Raw genomic sequence first — 20,910 nt, 5'->3', positions numbered from 1 at the left:
TGCAATCTATTCCCCTAGTGTGAAAAATAATAATCTAGTTGTAGTCTCAGCGGTACAGATAACTGTATAGATAACTGGTGGTGAAGAATATCTGCTGCGGACCGTGCCAGGTAATTGTATCCTTAGTCTTGGTGTGGTGATTTTATAGCAGTAGTTCACATCTTTGTTGCTTCCAGTCTAGATTACATTGGCTATTCTTTCTGCCTGCATGTTGCTTGGAAACTGCAGCTAGCACAGAAGAAGGTGGTGCTTTGTGTGCTCAGCAACAGTGTTGGCTGTACACAGCATTGTTTTCAGCAGCTCCCTCCTCATTTCCCAAGGATCTGTTTAAGATGCAAGCTTTAATTCCTGAAGTTCCAGGTGGTACAAAGCTTCTCCAGCTGTGTCACTAATGGTCAGTGGGGGTCAGCAGGTTCACTTAAAGGCATCCAAGCCTTAATTTAATAACTTGTCCCATCAGTCTATATAGTGTGCCTTTTTTGGGTTATTACTGTATTGTACTAACAACAATCTCAGTGGGTTTTGAAGTATTTTCTCACTTTGATAGCAGTGTTAATTTTTAATATTTCGTGTTTGACTCCAAATTATCCCTGGATATGAAGTCATTACAGAAACCATGAAGACTTTCATCAAGTAGAAGTGAAATTTCATTGCAAAATGGATAAGGTGGGTCTTGAATTATGTCAGGGTGAATTTTGTTTTCTGCCTGTCTTGAGGGGACAGTGTTGTTTATTTTAAGCCAACTGAAAAAGTGTCACAAAGGAAATCTACCTGTTGTAATACTAAGATAATGCAATCATAACAATGGTTCTATGATTTATTTTTAAGATGTCTACTGCAGATAGCAGTGACCTTCAGTAAGGTTACATAGAACACATCTAGTGATGGACAAGTGATAGAACCTTCCTTGTGGACAGTTTCTTATCGCTGAAGAATGAAAAGCAATTACTTTGTTTTGTGGGTTTTTATGTTCATTTGTTTAAGTGCTTTGTCTTTGCTGATGAAACGAAGTACATGGTTCCTTTGCTCACATACCTTTGACCAAGATCTAACTCAGAACTTGTTTTTGCTTTTATGCATTGATCAGTGATGATTCCCTGTTACCTGATCACAGTGTACTCTAAGAAGGATTGGTGAAGAAGCTTTATGATTTGCGAGAACTAATTATTGAATTTTGTTACTGTTTTGTTCCCCCCCCTCCCCCCCCCCTTCAGTCTCTTCAGATGTTGAGTAGAATCCTCTTCTTGCGCTGAATACCAATGCAAGCAGAACTCGTAGTTATTTCTTTGTTCATTTTTAAACCTGTCTGGTTGGGATTTACATTAACTTTATGGAATAAAAAGTTAATTCTAATTTTCTCTAGTGTTTTATGCACGTTTCTTGGAAACAGCATGCTATAACTGAATGCAGTAGGATGAAAAACTCTGCTAAGTAGATCAAATGTTTAGGTTTCCTTGGTAAGAAAAATGTCTGGAAAATACCCACCTATTTTCAAAAATAGGGAAAGCAAATTGTGAACCTATATACATTTCTCTTTATTAGGCAGACGTGCACAAGTGTATGGTTTGATAATGCTCAGAGCACTAACCAAGTTAAAAAATTAATCTAGGTTTTCCCAGTGACTGCCTTGTTGGCCTTCAGCAATAGTCCATCGCACAGATCAAGCAGGAACAGTACACGACATCTTTTGGGTGGAATGGTACTGTTATTAAAATGTTTGCTTTTTTTTCTTCCGTAGACAAATCATTGACTGCTCTCAGGAACGGTTCTCCTTCTGTTTATATTACACTTGTAATATATTACTATATTTGTTGTACCAAGTTAACCCCACATAGTTCATGCTGCTTATTTGTGTATTTTGGAAACTGGGCTTGGAAGATTACCAGATTAGTATGGAATTCCTTCAGAATACCTTACAGCTGTCATCATTACAAAACACCTCCATAGTATTACCTACATTCATTTCCTTATAACCCAAGGAATAAAAAAATTGCTTGAGATAGATTTGAGGAATAAATAAATAAATGCAGATACAGTCACTTGCTGTTCCAGAAGTTGGTATTGTCTGCCAGCAATGGCATGAAAGCCATCGAGTACAGAGCTGCTTCCTTATATGTGCATTGGCTGTCTTTGATGTGTGAAGTTAAATGAGAGCGCTGTAAGACTCACTGTCACTAGAAACTCCTAAAACTGCACAATTGCTTCCTCTAATTTGCGTATCTGAGATTGTAAAAGATTCTGCGCTAGTAAGGCTTCGCTTTGTGTGTGGCACAGTGATTTTTCCCTGTGAAAATTCTGGGTGTGGAAGCCCAAAGGGGCACAGCAGTTGCCTGTTGCACATAATAGCGTGAGAGTTTTGCTGCACCAGCACTTGGTACTGAAGGAAGGTCTTGCAGAACCACTGCACTTCCCAGTGCTGACAGCTTTAGTAGTACGGGGCCCTTACCCATGATGATTTCTATAGGGCATCTCAGCCATGAAGGACCAATGGGGTCTTTCCTGTTTCTGCAGTCATTGCTGTTCTGATGTCTGATACGTTCTTGCATTGTTCTGAACTGGCTTAAGAAGTTGGAGTTGATTAAGAGCTTACCGGCTTAGAACAGTAAGTTTCAAAACTTGGGGTAAAAAATGAGTAAAATCCCATAGTGTCCCGTGTAATTGTAAAAGATCTGTTATCTAAGCCTGTGTGCCTAATAGGCCAAAGATTATTTGAAAGCCAAGTGTTTCAAGAATGCAGAATGGATTTCAATGCATTTTCCATTAGTGTTCTTCCTAAACAATTCACAAGCATAGCTGAGTAGTAAGAGCAGTATCAGGAATGTCAGATGAGAACACACCGCCCTGGAATGGGCACTCATTCTCTTGTAAAAGCTTGGTTTCCTGCAAATGAGAAACGGTCCCCTTCTCACAGCTGTGAGTCTGGACATCACAGCATGGCGGAAGGTGGTTGTTCTCTGCTGCTATGAAGGTGTTCAGCCTGGACCGTGCGGAGCTCAGCTGTGGATGGATGAAAAAAGGTAAGACTGGATCCTCAGTATTACCCTCAGCAGTGGGTACTGCTTACTGATTCGGCAGATGAAGTAGCAGCACCAATGTAAAGGTAATCTTTTTGTTTTGGCCTTGTACCTCTTTTCAGCCTGTGTTTCCTGGGCAGAGCCAAGCCCCGCAGTGGTGTGTTTTCCCTGTTTCTTTCCCCATTGGACCTTCCTGCCTCTTTCCTTGCATGTGTTCTTTCTTACACCTTCTCATGCTCCCCTGTACCTTAGACCACCTCATTGGTAATGCTTACTTAGAATCTCGGTAAGAGAAGTGCGGTGGGCCCACTCATCTTCCCTTGCTACTCCAGACCAATGGCTTTTCCTTCCCCCTTTCCCTGCCTTGGGTGGCTTTTCAAGCTGTAAGCCCCTTCTCCCTTTTAAATATCCCGTAAAGTGTAAGTAGCTAAGATGTAGGTCTTCAAAGGGAGAAGCATGAGGGAGCTGGGCAAATTGTGCCTGAATAAGCAAGGAGAGTCACAGAGACTGAGCAAGTATGTGTTGGAGGTGCTGCTGCTAAGGGCAAAGCAGGCCAGGGTGGGCTGGTAGCATGGAGAAGCACTGGCAGAGCTGCAGGTGTGAGGGTGATGGGAAGAAGTGCAGCCTGTTGAGTGCTGAGCACAGAAGGGAAAGGTCTGCTGAGAGTAGGAGACCTGCGTTAAAGAGGAGGTTGTGCATGATTCAGAGAGTAGTAGAGGGTCCTGGGGAACAGAAATTCCCATTTGTGTTGGAACAAGCTCTTTTGTTTCTGGAGGCTGTTAGCTAGTTCTCAGCTGGGTTCAGAGGGTCTCAGGTGTTTCTTTGCTTCTCTGTCATCATGTGCTAGAAGAAAAATAAGTCTGAGCTGCGCTTATATCTGTGGGCACAGTCCTGCTGTGCGTGGTATACAGAATGGCTTCTCATAACTTTTGCACAGGCTTCACAATTCGGAGGTGATGGAGGTTGCACTGACCTTCCTAGTGTTCATCTCTCCTATAGGTTTAATGATCTGGCTGAATGACTTCTCTATTGAGGTCTCAGGCAGCACAGGTAAAGTTAGCAACAGGTGATATTTACTCTGCTGTGAATTGGCACTTGGATTCCCACAGGGCCTGTTATCTTCAAGATACTTCTGTACAAATCCTGCCTTTGATGCCAGAGTTGGAATCATAGAATCACAGAATGACTTGTGTTGGAAGGGACATCAAAGATTGTCTAGTTTCAACCCCACTGCCACAGGGTCCAGCACCTCACCAACCTCTCAGTGAAAAACTTACCCCTGACATCTAATTTGAATCTTCCCTCCTTTAGCTTTAAACCATTCCCCCTTGTCCTATTGTTATCAGACCACTTAAAAAGTCAGTCTTTCACCTGGTTGTAAGCTTTTTTTAAGTATCGGAAGGTTACAGTGAGGTCTCCCTAGAGCCCTTCGTCTCAAGACTAAACAAGCACAGCTCCCACATCCTATCTTTCATAGAAGAGGTGCTGCAGCCCTCTGACTGTCTTTGTGGCCCACCTCTGGACCTGTTTCAAGAGCTCCAAGTCCTTTTTCTGCCGGGGCAGCCTGGATACAGTACTCGGGATGGGACCTCATGAGGGCAGAGTAGAGGGAAACAGTAACCTCCCTCTCCCTGCTGGCCACCTCTCTTTTGATGCAGCCCAGGACGCTGTTGGCATTCTAGGCTTCATGCACACACCACTGGCTCATGTCCAGCTTCTCATCCATCAGGACTTCCAGGTCCTTCTCCCCAGGGCTGCACTCCAGGTGCTCTCTCTGTCCCTACACATCCCTCAGACTGACCCAACCCAGGTGCAGCACCTTGCACCTGGCCTTCTTGAACCTCACTGATTTCAAATGGGCTCACTTCTCAAGGTAGTCCAAGTCTCTTTGGATGGTGTCCCTTCCTATCACGTTGTGTTTGGATTCAGCTCTCCGTTGGCTTTCCTGGTTGAGGGCACTACCACATTTTCCATCAGAAACATGGGCACTGATTTATTCTGGAATTGGCAGTCTGATGTGGATAGAGATGAGTTAGCATTAATATCGTTTCTGGAATTTAGACCACTGACTGCTGCAGTATCTCTCTGTTTAAAAGAGGGACATGAGCTCCCTGTCATCTGATCTTCATTTTCTGCCTGGGAGGGTTACTTCTGCTAGAATCACTATAATCATAGAATTGTAGGGGTTAGAATGAATCTTTGGAGGTCACTAAGTCCAATTCCCTGCTAAAGCAGGTTCCCTACAGCAGGTTGCACAAGAAAGTGTCCAGATGGGTTATGAATATATCCAGAGAAAGGGACTTCACAACCTTTGTGGGTAATGGCTCGTGGCTTTCTAAGATTTGAAAACCGCTGCAAACAGATAACTAGCATTCCTTCTGAAGCATTTAAAAGCAGGAGTTGATAGCAGATCTCTTGTAAAACGCCGCCTCTTAAGCCGTTTTCCCTCTGGTACCGAACTGAAATACAAAAATCTGCCACAGGATGGCAGCAATCGGCCAGGTTTGAAGCATCCTCTCACTGTTCTGGGATTGCATTTAAAGTGGAGAGAGAAGGTATTGAGACTAGATCATTTGGTCGATGGTATGATAAATACAGGCGAGGCTTTGTGCATTTTTATCCATTATTAATGAAAGGCATGCTTGACAGAATTCATCACAATATAATAATTTGCTTAGCTCCAAGGGTTTGCCTGGGGTGAGCTCTGGGTATCATGTAGTTGTCTGTATGGGAGTTCATTTTGGGAGGGGTTAAATACTGAGAGAGAGGTGCATAATCTCTTCTTAATGAGTACCTACTTCGTACTACCTTTAGACTTGAGTTTCCATTGCCATAGGGTTGTCTGAATTATCACTGCAATGTGATGCCCTACTGTGATACGCCTTCAATTTTCCTGGAATTCGGTGCCTGTAACCACCAGTCATTACCTCATTATAAAATGTATGTAATTTTGCTTAGAGTTAATTTGCTGTCACCTCATCTGTAAGAATGCTCAAAATTAATTTTGTTTATAAGCAGGGTTCTTTTAAGTTGCTTGTGCTGGTCCCTTGTTGGTTCTGCCATCAATGTAACCAACCAGCTGTGACCAGAGAGACTGCCCCAGCACTGAGTGGTAAACATGCAGCATTCAGTAAGACTATGTGGAAGCTGAGAGGGATTTATAGCCTTACGCTTGTTACAGATTTCAGTAATACGAAATTATTTCATGGAAGTCCTACCCTGTGGAGGTATAGCCTTCTTTTTTTTTTTGGTGGAAAACACAATTTTAAAATTGAATTAAAAAGAAAAAAAATGAAGTGCAGAGATGTGGTAAGGTATCTAATTAATCAGCTCCCTGCCCTGGCTGTGTGCCTCACCTGTGCAGTGCAGTCTCTCTCCGGGCCTTCCAATGTTCACAGGTGCAAGCCGTTCTCATCAGGACAGCCTTGCTGCAAGGACTGCACTTGGATGGCTTGCAGAGCCAGTGGTGAAAGGGTCAGAGTTTCATCCCTCTCTTCTATTGCCAGCTAACTGCACTGGAAAGCACAGGTTCTCAGCCTCTTCTGTCTTTTGGTGGGTGTGTCTTTGTAAGTCTTTGGGTTTTTTGTCTTTAGCTTGAAATAATTGGCAGGCCTGTCCTGTAAATCTCTCCATGGTCAAAAAGGTGGGAATCCATGTGGTGGGACAGAGTACGCAGCAGCACATATAGTATGGCTGAGATGAGCAAGCTACAGCTGGGAACCACAAAGCATCCTCTGAAGCAATGGAGAATTACCAGATACAGAGGGAGCACCAGAAACTCTTCCAGCAAAGCACAAAGACGGGGGTGAGTCAGTCTTGCACGGTGGCTGGTGTGAAAGGGGGATGTGCATGTGAAGGTCAGTCCCCCACAGTGATGGTGATGATGCACCGCTAAATTCAATCTTCTGTCCCCACTATAGCAACCAGTCTGGGACAACTATGAAACTGATCTGGGGCAGCTCCTGGTGGAGAGCCTGACTGCCCAGCCCTGGTAATACAGGTGGTGGGAGGCAGGAGAGCCTCCTGCAGGAGCTGGAGTGCCAGGCTGGGGGGGGGCAAGGAAAGCTGTGCAGTGTCAGGAAGGAGGAACAAAAACATACAACCAAAAGCAGCATCCTCTGTCTAAACTTTCACTTTTGTGGAGGGGTTGCAAAGCTACTTCCTGGATGCAAACAAAACAAGCTTTGAATTGATGTTGAAAGTGAACTGGCATTTACACTTCCTTACATGTTGTATGTGGGTATGTAGCTGATACACAGGGCCTTGTATTACATCCACAAATGGGCAGGGTGGAGGAACACGTACTGATTTTCTGTGACTCTGAGAACTACTTCTGTTTTTAGTTTTGAGGAGTGGAGTCACAGACCTGCGTTTCATATCCTAGAAACCTCAGCACTTTTCTGATGCCTTAGTCAGGACGTTAAATGGGGACTCAGAACTACTGCTGTTTCTCACTGTTCTTACAAGAACAGAACTGATGAAGGTTTTAGTTTCCCTTTGTTTCAGGACATCAGTGATGGTATTTTCCTTCCCTTTCAACCTCAGAAGAAGCTCAGCTCCACCCTGCGCAGTGAAGTACGTAGTCAGGGATGTAATCTGATTTGGCTTGTATTTTTGTTCTATTAGCGTCAATGCCCTAGACCCTTTCTGTGTATATTATGCAGACATCTGCATTCTCAAGCAGAGAAAACAGCTGGGATTTCTGAGTTGGGATGGAAGGAACGGTGGTTTGACTGGGAAGTTCAGAGGTTTGGTGTTACTGCCTTCCCTGGATGTCGCCTGAGAACTCTGTCAGAGGCAGTTTGCAACCAGATGGATTTCTGACTTGAGCCTTTAGCAGCAACAGTTCCCATAGCACTGCCTTTGACATCTTAGTGTTGGTACTGTTAGCTAGCTCCAGTGACCCTCTGTTCCTTGGCCATCAGGGTGTATAGATTTCTATTCCCCAGCGTTCTGCTTAGCTGCAGTGTGGCGTTGGTAGCACAGCACAGTGAACAAGATCATGGAAGGTGTTCTGACTGGAACATGAAGGGTGAGGACAGAGCTGGGCCAAGAGTAATATAAAATCACCACTAAGGCAGCAAGTGGAAATGAATTTAGAGCAATAAAAGAAGTAGAAGGGAAACGAGCTCAAACTGAAAAACTGAAGACTAGTGTATGTTGACATTGAGAGCTAATCTGAAATGCAGTCATTCACTAGGAGAGTAACATGAATGAAAACCTCAGCATCACAATGAGCAAAGTGTGTTATAAATTTCAAGTACTTTGCTCATGTAATCAGCTGGTATGACTCAGTATTGCAGAGCCCGGCACCAGGCAAGCAAGAGGCTCTCAAAGCTATAACAGCACTCCCAACAGGAACGCTTCCTTGGTTTCCTCCACCAGCCCATATAGCAGTGTATAACTGTTGTTTTGGAGCTGTGGAAGGAGAGGGAACAATTGAGCCGTTGATAAGGTCTGTATGATCTTGTGTGGGACAGAAATTCAGGTGTCTACAGATGCCTACAGATCTATAGACTGAGGAGAATAATTTAAACAAGACTTGCTTGATGACAGTTTTCCACTCCTCAGTCCTGCTGTGCCCACGTAGACTCCGGAGCAGGCAGCTGCATCATGGGGTCATGAAAGCTCTGAAAGAGGCCTCCCCTCTGCTGTTCAGAACACCAGAAGATTTTCATTCCTGACTGGCAGCACGGTTGTGGTCTTTGCATTCAGACATGCTTGGTCTTCTGCTGGAAGTGATTCTTCTTCCTAGAAATCCCAAATAGAGTGAAAAATGCAGTGTTTCTACAGAGAGCCATCTCAACTGCCATGTTATGAACGACATGGATGACTGTTTTGCTGCAGGGATAGAAAGAAACTCTCAGAGAAAGGAACAACCTTCCATCTATGGCAAATTGCTCTATCTTTTTTTCTTTGTAATTTTTTCTCTGTCATTTGGAATAACCTTGATATGTTTCAGTGTGGTTTTGTCTTACTCTAAGTGGAAGTGAATGTTGGTTTCTCAACAGCGTTTTCAAGTCAAGAACTCTGCTTTGAGGAAAAGCATTTGACCAACTCCTCTTAGGATTTCATGGGTCGGTGCATTTTCTTCTTATAACTCATCCAGCCAAAACCCAGGACATGCTCATGTGCAGCCATAGTGGGGTGGCAAGAATGAAAGGCAAATCTTCATATTGTATTTATGGGGAGGGAAGGTAAATTTGAACGTGAAATTAATGCCTTGTTCCTATCCTACAGATAGAGAGGATTTTGCCAGCAAGAGACAGCTCTTGTAGCCTTGAGTATCACCTTGGCCCCTCACATTTAGGTGGGCTTCGAGGGGGTGTAGTGGCAGGACATAAGATGGAGAGAGGTGCATGTCTTTTATTTAAGGAATGAAAGCTTTCAGTTAGTGTTTGGGAGAAGAAAAAGAATAGCACTGCTATGGTATGGATAGCATGACCAGTTCTTCTTTCCTGCCAGGCTGTTAAAGGCTCATTTTTTGGTAGGCTTTTAGAGAAAACCTGAGCCTTATGGCTCTCTTTCTCAAATAACAGAATGTTTGAAAACATTATGATAGAGCAAATGCGTTTGATCTCATACCTGGTATGGGAAAGGACCTCTCAAGCTCACTGCAGGTGCAGAGGGGGCTCAGATCACTTCAGTGAGATGTGACCAGGCCATGAGCTTGGCAAGGATCTGTGGGGTTTGCCTGGGCAAACAAAACACCCTTCACGGAATACCTTGGCACCCTAATGGTGAAAAGTGCTGTTCAAATCTTAGGCTTCATTTTTCCAGTTTGCACCAGTGAAGTGACTTGAGGACTGGCTTGACAGCATTTTGAAAGCTCATTTCTGTGTGTCTAAGAACAGTGATGGTCTCTGTTTTCCCCTCGGCAGACTCAGCCCCAGCTGACCTCTCCAGGATTATGAATGGGAGCGGCAGTGCAGTGCAGCGCCTGACTCCTCGGCTGTGTGTCAGCCGTGCAGCTCTGATGTCAGTAACTCCTCACCTCCTCTGACCCCACTTGGCAGCACATGCTCTTGCCCAAATAAGCAGCTCGTTTGCTTACATGCCAAGCAAATAGCCCCGAAAAGCCGATACTGCTTCTTTTGAAGTACTTGTTTATTTCCAAGATCAGAGACACTGCGTTTTTCAGGCAAGCCACTCTGAAATTCCTGTTGGAGCTGTTAACTCCTGTTTCTTCTCTGAGAATCCAGTTGCTTCCATTTTTTTTCCCTTCAATGCCTGAGCAGCACTGCAAACTGCACCGGTGTTGAAACTTCCCAGGGTAAGATGAGAGAATGTTTTCTGTAGGGCTTGCCTCCTGTCCTTCTAGGAATGCTAACTACACTCAGACAGGGCATCACGTGGAAGAACTGTTTGTAGCCCCTTTCAATATCTGAAGGGGTGCTACAAGGAGGAAAGGACAGACGCTTCGTGGGGTCTGCTGTAATAAGACAAGGGGACATATTTTCAAACTAAAAGGGAAGGGATTTAGATTGGATACAAGGAAGAAGTTTTTCACAACAAGGGCAGTGAGGCACTGGCACAGGTTGCCCAGAGAGGTGGTGGAAGCCTTATCCCTGGAGATATTCAACGTCAGGCTGGACATGGCTCTGGGCAACTGGTGGAGCTGTAGGTGTCCCTGTTCATTGCAGGGAAGTTGGACCAGATGGCATTTAGGTTCCCTTCCAGCTCAAGTGACTCTATGGTTATTCAGCAGAAGCTAATGAAACCTATTACTTATATACTTACATGCTTATATATGTATGTACTTACATACATAAAGCCCTGGCAAAGTGCTATGAGAAATTCTCAGGTGACATCATTGTCAGCCTTAGGAGTTGCTGTGCAAATATCATTTGGTTAAGCAGATCAACACAGAAACGTGAAATGCTTGAAAGTTTAAGAAGAAAAAAAAGAGGAATGTTTTTCTATTTAGAAATGCCTTGCATCAACGCTTACCATGAGAAAGGTACTCCAGCTGTTCTGTGTACAGCAGTGACACCCGGAAGATCACTGAGGTGATGGCATCTGTTTTCCCAACATTATGGGGAAGGACACAGCCAGGTATAATGATAGCCTTCTCTGCATGTACTGTTAATGAAAGAGTTAAAGAAGCTAAGAAAACATGTTAGTAACAATCATTTGGCACTGTTAAATGCTGAGAAAGCTTTTCTTTTTTTTTCTTTTTTTTTTTTTACAAAGCAGGGGAAAAATTGGCTTGTTTGACTTGTTTTTAATGCTGACCCTGGGAATTGCTAAATAATAGCTTACTTCTTATCAGTTAGAGTGTAATGAGTTATGACAGGAGTTATTACAAATTCCCAGTGACACTCTTGTGTGTGTGCTTGCAACTCAGAAGGCCAACAGTATCCTGAGCTGCATCGGGAGGGGTAATGTGATTGTCCCCCTCTGCTCTGCCCTTCTGAGGCCCCATCTGGAGTAATATCTCCAGACCAGGGGTAACCCTGTACAGGAGGGATGTGGAGCTCTCTGGGTAGGTCCAGAGGAGGGCCACGAAGGTGCTCAGAGGAATGAAACATCTCTCCCATAAAGAAAGGTTGAGGGAGTTGGGCTTGTTCAGCTTGGAAAAGACAAGGCTCGGGGGAGATCTCATTGTAGCCTTCTGATACTTAAAGTGAGGTTAAATTCAGGAGGGTGACTGACTTTGTAAGTGGACTGATAGTGATAGAAAAAGGGGAAATGGCTTTAAACTAAAAGAGGGGAGATTTAAGTTAGATTTTAAGTAGAAATTTTCCACTCAGAGGGCAGTGAGGCCCTGGCACTGCTGCCCGGAGAAGCTGTGCTGCCCCATCCCTGAAGGTGCTCAAGGCTGGGTTGGATGGGGCCCTGGGCAGCCTGAGCTGGTGGGGGCAGCCCTGCCATGGCAGGGGTTAGAATTGTATGAACTTTAATGTCCCCTCCAACCTAAGCCATTCTATGATTCTGTGATTTGAAAAGTAGCTTTTCAGTTTAACATCTTCGTATGAATAATAATAATAAAAAAAAATCTATTTTAAGAAAAAGAAATGCATACTTGGCCGTGGTATTTCGTTAAACCGCATGTGCAAAATGTTAAAATATCTTAGTCATTATCTTAGGCAATTATCTTCCATTCTCATGCTTTATGAGATGCAATGTCTGGGGAAAGAAGAATGGAATTATGAATGACCACTGTGATGAGAGTTGCCACCATGGTGACTTCTCCAAAGTTCATCTTCCTTTTGCTGGAATGACTCCAGCTGCGTCCTGCCTGGGTTCCCCCTTTATCATGGTGAAAAACTGTAGTGACTGTTTGCAGTCCTGCTTTGTTCCAGTTATTAAGTTGTACATGAATGAACAGGTAATGGCTCACATCTTAATTTCTGTAGTGGCAGGCAGGGCAGGTATCAGGCTTTTTATCTTCCCAGAGAAACCACCAGCACTGTGTGAATGCCTGGCCTCGCAAGAGGGCTCCTCACAGTTGGTGGCAGTGAGTTGTTGTCAGCTGGGAAGCTTGTCCTTTGTTTTCCTTGCAGTGGTGCATCTGCCCACTGGTGTGTTACTGATTGCACTCTCAGGAGGACCATGGCAGTTGCTCCTTGTAGCACACCTTCAGCAGCTAAAGATGGAAATGGCCTACCTGTGCTGGGTTGCAGAAGTTAAAGGCTGCCTTATGATCTGAAACATAAAGCTACAGGTGTTCTCTACTTGCTTTCTTGAGGCCTGCTAATTGAGTGCTGCCCACCGTCTGCAATCAGAGATGTGGCTGAGCTTTTCTGGTTTGTTATCTTTGAGATAACAGTTTGTGGTCTTGCCTCCCTACACAACACACAGTTATCCTGCCAGGCAAAAAGCAGTTCCTGCAAAACAGCACACAGGTGTGGGTGGCTGAAATCATGTTTGTAATTAGCAGCAGTAATGTGAGGCTTCAGACAGTGCTCATTACTGTGGCCAGAGAGGCAGGTGCACTTAGCCTCTGTTTATTCAAAATTAATTTAATCAGCATTTATCCACCTGAATCACTATGAAGGGCAACTTTTAAACATAATGGTGTAAGGAGAGGCAGGGAAGCCACAGATCTTGGCATGAGGGCAGCTGTGCCAGCTGAAAAGGAGAAGGAGCAGCCTGTGAATCTGGAAAAGTGCTGTTCTGAAGTGAAGTAATTCATGTGATAGGAGTTTACGGTTTTCCTTTTTCTTGTGAGTTTAGACATTAAAAATATCAGCAGTCACTAAACTTCCTGTAAGAGGTGAGACCTGGCATGAGAGAAGCAAATGGTTAATATATGATGGTAAGGAACAGTGTAGAGCAGTGAGGGAAAAGTGTCTGATTCTCCATTAACAACTTCATACTTCTGACTTAAATCTTGTTATATGGCTTACAGGTGGTTCCTCCGATCACTTATAGCTGTTTTCAGATGAGATCATCTGCTAGATGCTTTCGAAGTTTTAGTCTTATTGGAGGGAGTGACACCCTTGCTACCCTGGAAATCTCCATTGGACAGGTTGGTTCATGGTGGGGGCAGGCACATGAACTAGGCACCAGAAGAAAAAGCACCTTTACTTTTCAGCATCCTGAGAGGATGTGTTATTTCAGATTTCTGAATACAGAGAAATAAACAAACTGTATTACAGGAAGTTCAGAAAATGTAAGAGCATAAGAAGCCTCCTTGTCTAGGGCTTTTCTGCTAGTCTCCCAGGCTGTTTATTGTTATAACAGGCTTCTATTATCTGCTCCCACATCTACTCAAGTATAGTATTAAAGACTTCACAGTACTCTAGTTTACAGTATATAGTATATGTGGTATATAGTATATATTTTATAATAGCAACTGGCATCTGTAAATGATTGTCATATCAGATGAAGGAAGCATAAACTAGGTTAAAGTTATTTAAATTTTTGGTGATTTCCTCCTCCTGCATGGTATTCTTTTAATCCAGGATTAAATTCTAATTGTGGCTAAGTACTTGGAAAGCTCATCAATTTGAATGAAAGTTTTAGGAACCCAGCGTTTCTGAGGTTTGAATGAGAAGCTGTGGGGTGTAATCCTTACTAGTTGTAACTTCTGGGGGTTTTGTGCCAAGCAAGCACAACGTCGGTAGAAGGAAAGAAAAAAGAATCCTCTTCTCTGACATGATGGCAGACAATAAATGAAAGTATGGTGTCTTGGGGTTTGCTCTCACTTTTGCTTCCTGAACGTAATCTCACCTGAACACACTAAAATAGAATTCTGTGTTTCTTTCATAGTTTGAATGTTGGAGCTGAACGAGAGAATAAAACACATCATCAAAAAGGTGACTCGCACCTTCCTCACCACGGTCAGAATAAACCTGTGTGTAGTTTTACACTACGCAAGAGGCATAAGTGAATGTTTGCTTTGTTCTGGTAATGGGTGCTTGATGATGTGAGTGAACAAAACTTAACTGAAGCCAGTGTAGCTCTATCATACTGCTGCCTGTAACCAGTTGCCCCATAAATACAGTTGTCACCACTGCTGTTGCACTCTGGCCTATCTGGAACTGTCTTTTATCTGGCTTAGCTGTGACAGCAGGTTTGGGTGGTTGTTTTTTTGTTGTTGTTGTTGTTGTTGTTGTTTTATTTTGTTCTTATGATTGGATAACTATTTCCTGATTTGTTTTACTTGCTTTTGCAATTGTGATATAACCATACCTTTTGTATGGATAGGAGTAGTAAGTGGCTCTTCTGTGTAGAATGTAGAATTAAATACTAAATTTGCATCACTGCAGCATAGGAGAACACAGTCCTGCTTTCATAAAAGTAGACACTGCAAGCAGCGTGCAGCTAGCACAGTCGTTCCCATTTATCTGTTGATGTATTTTAAGCATTACTGGCCTCATCCAATGTTTATAGGAGGTTAGGGTGACCATTAGACAAAACTCTGCATAAATCATTTCAATAAGTCTATTTTCTTGGAAGCAGTGAACAAACACACGATCTGATTTTGGAAGATCATTTCTTACTGACATGAAATGTGTTTTCTTACTATGTCAACAAGGTCCATAGACATAACTCATCATGACAAGGTTATTCTTTTCAAGGCTAAGTGCTGTCTTGTTGGATACAGATGATTTTTTTTAATTTATTTCTTTTTTTTAATTTGATAGGGATTATAAAGAAAAGAGCAAAGTGGAACAGACTGCCCAGAGAAGCTGTGGATGGCCCATCCCTGGAGGCATCCAAGGCTGGGTTGAATGCGGCTCTGGGCAGCCTGAGCTGGTGGGCGGCAGCCCTGCCCACAGCAGAGGACTGGGACTGGGTGGGCTTTGAGTTCCCTTCCAACCCAAATCATTCTGTGATTAAAGACTAAACGTACTCTGAGCTGACTCACTTAAAGTGCATACAATGTGTCAAGAAGATAACATCTAATTTTTCAACAGTGGGGGAAAAATCCAACTGTACTTGGAATGCACAATATTGGCAGGTTCTTAATGGTGTAAAGAGAAGAACTGTGGTTGTTAAGACACTTTCCAGTAGAGACTGAAAACTGTTTTCCCTTTATTTGAAACTAGTAACTATCCTGGTGGTAAAGCAACTTCAGAGTTGATTTCTTCTGCTGTACTAAAGCCGTGTTCTCAGGCTATGATGCCACTTCCTTTCTAAACCTCGGTGAGATATTTTTCCTCCAAATATCATTTGAACTGAAATTCTACGGGACTTTGGTGAAGACAAAAAGACAAAAGTAATGGCATTTCACTGATATATCAATATGCACTGCACTTGTTGGTGTGTCTGTAAACCTGTAGGTTGTGTGGTTGTCTTTTTGTCAGACACACGCTCTTCATTCAAGACTTCTGTAAGCAGCAGTAATAAGGATGTGAGGAAATCTGCTGCCTTCACCGGTCACAGGCTCACAGCCTGTACTAAGAGATAGGATTAGTGAATAAGAACAGGTTGGAAGGCTACAAAGCTCCTGTCCCTTGCAATTTCCTTCTTTAGGTTATTAGTCTTGTCGAAGAACTTCCCTGAATTGTCTGAGCAGAAACAGAAGAAAAGGCTGGATTTATTTTATTTTTCGTGGTGTTTGGAACGTACTGCGGAGAAGGCAAGTTCTGGATCATAAGCTTTGCTGAAAATGTCTCTCCAGTTGTCTCCACAGGCACCCTGGAGGAATAACAACATCAGTTTTCTGAGCAGGGAAGCTGCTGTCACAGAACAAGGAGAGACCATTATAGGCTTCTACCTACTGGCTTTAGGTATGTACTCCATCTTGGCTTTGCTAGTGAAATTACACTCTTGGTAGAGTTTGCTATAAAGCTCAAAGTGATTCATTTGTTTTTCATCTGTAACAGAACGGGATGTTATAAAGTGCAGCTTTTTTCTTCAGCTATTGCAAGATCAAAGAGGCACGGCCTTATTTTGCTAACAGATTAATAACCGATGCAAAATTTTTGAGAGGGAAAAAAAAAACAACTTTTAACTACTGTTTGCTGAATTTAACAAGTAGGAAGATTTAAAAAAAGGAAAAGTACCCTCTCAGATGTATGTAATACTTATTTGTCTTCTCATGTCTCAGTAGCACTGAATTAATGTCCTTTGATTTCCAGAATTTTGACTGGTGCCAGTCAATTGGCAACCTACACGTACTTCCTGCAGAGGCAGAAAATACAGCTCTACAGATTTTGAATTTTTTAACTATTTCTACTGTTTTTACTTTAAATGTTTGACGCCCATAATAATTTGGCCCTCGAACAGTATCTCTGGAAGGTCTAAGGACTACAGATCATTACCCCTTGTTAGCAGTTTCAGTACCAATTTGGTTCTCCTGCATGACAACGTTATATGGGTATAGTAAGGATTTGAAAATGGAACCCAATGTGAACTCACTTTGATCCCAGCACAACTTTGCATTTTGTTTAAATGTTGTCTACTTGGGACAGACTCGATGCAGGATATAAGCAAACATTAGGAAACATTAAAGAATGCAGGTTTGGTAGGTAATCAGAATTTCTGATTAGAGATCCTCACAGGAAAATCTGAAAATAATAACTTATTACATCAGTTGTTCTAAACTGCACTTTCAAAACTGTTTCTCTTCTTGAATGACTGACCCAAGTAGATTTTTTTTGCTTTTATAAGCTTATCACACATTGCAAGAAGCTTATTAACCCTTAGCTAATGCTTGAAAAAGATCTGTGGATGTTACAATGTAAAATGTTAAGTATTTTTATATGTTTATATGAGACTTTTTTTTTTTGTTGTTGTTGATAGTAAATATGGGTGGAGGGAAGTTTGTGTTTGGAATAAAATAGAGGTCCTTAAAAAAAAAAATGACTTCTATCTTAATTATAAGCTTAATTAGAACAGTGTCTGTAAGGTAAAGCAGAGTTGTCCCAGTTTATCCCCAATCTGTTCACATGTATGCACTCTCTCACAAATGGCTGCACCATCAGTTAATGAATTAATCAGCTGAATTTAAGTCTAGAAAGAACCTGGCAGGTCAGTAAGGCCATTCCCCTGCTGTGACAACATGTAATCCCATTTACAAAGCTATCATGCTTCCTCATATAATAGGCTAGGGGCTTTTTGTTGTTGTCGTTGCTGTCACTCTTCCAATTGACAGTTTGCTCCTGACTTGGTTCCTCTGTTGCATAGGAACCTTTTCTTAAATCATTACCTAAAGTGATCACACCAACTTTAACCTTTTTGTCCCTCCTTTTAAATGAAATAATTTTTGTTGCCTGCAGTTATCGCCTACAGCCACTCTATATTCCTACACAGGTTATCTCATGGTCAAACTTGTATTTCTGTTCATCATCAAGTAAATGATGGTTCTATTTACCTCCTATTGCAATAGTGTTTCCTCTAGTCATCCTACTAGTCATCCTAATCCATCATCCTAGGAACTTTTTGTTGTTCCAATCTGGACTCATTCTTTGATCACATACTAGGACCCAAACAAGCTCTAACCATCACCATTCAGTAATGTTAACACCTCTTGTTCTCCTAACCCCTGCTGGTGCTGCCTGTGCATCGCACTGGTGGCGCACGCTTCTTCCATCAATTGACCAACAGAGGTGTTTTCCTCTGCTGCTTCCTGATGCTGACCTCGCATCTTGTAGCAAACACGTTTTAAAGTACCTAAGTGACTGAACTTCTACACTGCTCAGTTAAATTTTATCAACACCTTATTACTGCAGTCTTCAAAGTCCCCTTGTTACTTTTGTATGCTATCTGGTCATCCTCTGTTGCTGATAGTTCATGTCAGCTTTCACCAGCAATGTCATGGCTGCTAGAGCTCCTTCTGGCTATGCCAAACCTCTCATGAACACAGACCTTTTTCTGAGGCTGATCATGAAAGAAATTCTTTATTAACTTCTGTGTATGTATCATGTACGTTCAGATCTATTTGCAGTATTTTTCTACTCACCTATTTAAGTAAAAATATATATATACACACAATACCATATAGAATTTTTATTGAAGATAGGTTAGTGTTTCTATGCTGATTTGTTTGGAAAAATACTTGTGAGGCATAAGCTACTGTTCAGAAACGCTTATTATCACGTAATCATTTTGTAACCAACTCTTCGTCTTCCCTGTAGAAGTTGGCTTGAGGACCTGTAATAACTCTGAATGAAATATAAATAACTCTGTAATTACAGACTCTGTAAATAGGATCTCAAGGCCAGTAAGAAAAGCTTCTAAGTTTCCAATCGGGTGTGCTGTAAGAGCCACCACAGTGTCTTCCGAAGGACTGTAGCATTGCTGCCAAGGAAAATCTTTCTTTGAAGAGGGGCAGAGCAAATAATCCATAGCAGAAAAATACAGAGGGGGAATTTCCTTTGTAACCCTGTTAAAAGTTTATTTTCCAGGATTAGACATTTGAAATGTACACAAACAATAAATTTTGGCTGTAATGTTAATACTTACTGAAAATCTTGTCGCAGCTTATGATGTTGAAATTCAGTGTATTGTCTCCTCATTGTCTTGCAAGAAATGTTTGCATACGCTTTTTATTGCCTTTCTTTTTTTTTTTTTTTGAGCCAGAAACCACAATTTCACTGTCAGTAGCTAGGTAAAAAACAAACAAACATGTTTTTATGTTACATTATAATTTATGCTTTATGTATCATAGTGTCAAAACGCTTGTCCAGGCATTACCTGGTTTTGAAGATGGACAAATATGAGTTACAATAAATAAAAATTTAATTCCAAGGTATTCCAAATTTTGTAAACACTTTGAACTTCACCTAGTTTTCTTCCTGAAACCTATGGTTCTTGTAACCAGCTTCATCCTCTACGTATTTCTGTGAGACTGCAGTGCAGATGTCATAAATTAATCAGCCTCTATAGGTCTTACGGTACTGGTTCTTGACTGCTGTGGATCTTTCTGTCACCCTTTCCCATGCCTGGAGGAAAAATAACAAAAGTTTTTTGTTTTTTTTTCCCTTAACTATCAATTAGAATTCTAAAACTAATTGTTCTTTTCTACTTCTATACACAATTTGTTCTGTGCTCATTTTCCCTAGTTCCATAATTAACTGGGGTTGTTAGAATGAATGGTCGACATAACAAGAAATGTCAATTGAGTATGACACAATATTTGGTAGAGAGCGACTTCTGTCTTTCTGTGAGTACTCATATCATGAAGGCATGCTGAGGGCATTACCAACCTGCTCTGAAAACTGGAACAAACCACAAGGCCCAGACTTGCCTTTAAATGGCACTCATTTCTGAATGGTGACAGTATACTGTTTGACAGGTGACAGGATGAGTGTTAGTTTGGGATGTTATTTGACAGCTAAATCTGAGAAGGTGGGAAAGGAAACAAGCTATTCACAAAGCATTCATCCACAAAATGATCACATTTATTGAACAAATAATCTCTCCATGCCTTGTCAAGCTTAAAACATGATGACTCTTCTTCCTGCCAAAATTGTCAACGTGCCCTGGGTACGATATTGTGTCTGTATAATTAGTGGTGACGATTAAAAGCAGAGCAAGATCATTTCACAGTTACAATAGTTAATGACAGCTTTGTAAACTGTACGTTTTCCCACTATTTTAGATTAGAAAACTTTACAGCAAACCCCTCCAGGGTTTATCTATGCTCGTGTACAGGCAGTTGAATGAGCCTTCAACTTCATTCAAGCCTGCTGCATACCTAAATGCTCAATCCAGTTTTCTTCCTATGGATCAGGTCATTTGCCAAGGGAAAGGGACAATTTATCCTGTGACACTGAGCCTCTGACTTCTGTTATTGTCTTCTTGAATCCTTCCTCTTGAGGATTTGTATATTTCAGACTGCGGATGGGTGAGGTGTAACACTCTTTCTTTCAGGAGAGAAGTTTTTGGTTTCCTCAGCCAATCGTGTAGTCAGCTTTCTGGGTGCACTTTTTGCACTGGCTGAAAGACAGTGAGTTGATACAGGGCTTTGCTCATAGAGTTTTGGTTCCTGACTTCCACTGCTTCCTTAGCAGCCCTGCTGTTCCACCTATGTAAGTCATGGGAAATAGCACCAATCCCTTCGTGTGGAGAGCATTAACATCCATGGACTAAAATGCTCCATTAGGCTATATTATTCCAGGGGAAACATTAGTGCTGAATTCTATAAAGGCAAAACAGTATTTTTTAATATTGCTTCCCGTCCTGTTCCTCCTACTTTCCAATGTTTCCAAATGTGAATACCAAGTGTATTACTGTGGCTTGAGAGAAGCTCTGCTCAGCGCTGTCCTGAGGAGTAAAGGTGACCCCATAACTGTTCAATATTTAGTGACTGTCAGCACTCATTTAGCTGTTTTGCTCTGATACTGCTCATCTCATGGCAGCAGCTTGCAGTCCTGTCCTGTGTTGAAGAGTGTCAGTAATTTTGTTGTACACCACTTCAGAATTGCCATCATCCCTCATTGATGAGCCCAGATCAGACAGGAACTGCATTGGCTCCACTTTGAACTTTGTGTGGGAT

At 42.2% G+C, this 20,910-nt stretch overlaps 1 protein-coding gene and 2 long non-coding RNA genes across 4 annotated transcripts in view; 2 read left to right on the top strand and 1 right to left on the bottom strand.

The window, feature by feature from the left end:
- Positions 1–1,188: 1,188 nt before the first annotated feature.
- LOC107052892 lies at positions 1,189–20,869 on the bottom strand. 2 transcript variants are annotated; one of them, XR_005859055.1, is made up of 4 exons: positions 19,196–20,869; positions 18,876–19,016; positions 10,965–11,096; positions 1,189–8,765 (listed from the first exon to the last, which is right to left on the bottom strand). It is a non-coding gene; the product is annotated as an uncharacterized LOC107052892 (long non-coding RNA). The 2 variants fall into 2 exon arrangements; XR_005859054.1 differs by having other exon boundaries at positions 18,876–20,869.
- On the top strand, positions 6,480–15,136 carry LOC124417826. Its single transcript, XR_006938763.1, has 3 exons — positions 6,480–6,566; positions 6,658–10,287; positions 13,369–15,136. It is a non-coding gene; the product is annotated as an uncharacterized LOC124417826 (long non-coding RNA).
- The window catches only part of LOC100858777 (rhodopsin, GQ-coupled-like), a 26,048-nt gene continuing 20,778 nt past the window's right edge, over positions 15,641–20,910 (top strand). The window contains exon 1 of the mRNA XM_003640950.6: positions 15,641–16,198. Coding sequence (XP_003640998.2) covers positions 16,078–16,198 — 121 coding nt within the window. The 5' untranslated portion in view covers positions 15,641–16,077. The remainder of the gene's footprint in view (positions 16,199–20,910) is intronic.

Source organism: Gallus gallus, chromosome 3, assembly GCF_016699485.2.
Source record: "Gallus gallus isolate bGalGal1 chromosome 3, bGalGal1.mat.broiler.GRCg7b, whole genome shotgun sequence".
Classification (NCBI taxonomy): Eukaryota; Metazoa; Chordata; class Aves; order Galliformes; family Phasianidae; genus Gallus; species Gallus gallus.
Note: the sequence above shows the minus strand (reverse complement) of the source record. Positions and strands in the feature narration are given on the sequence as shown.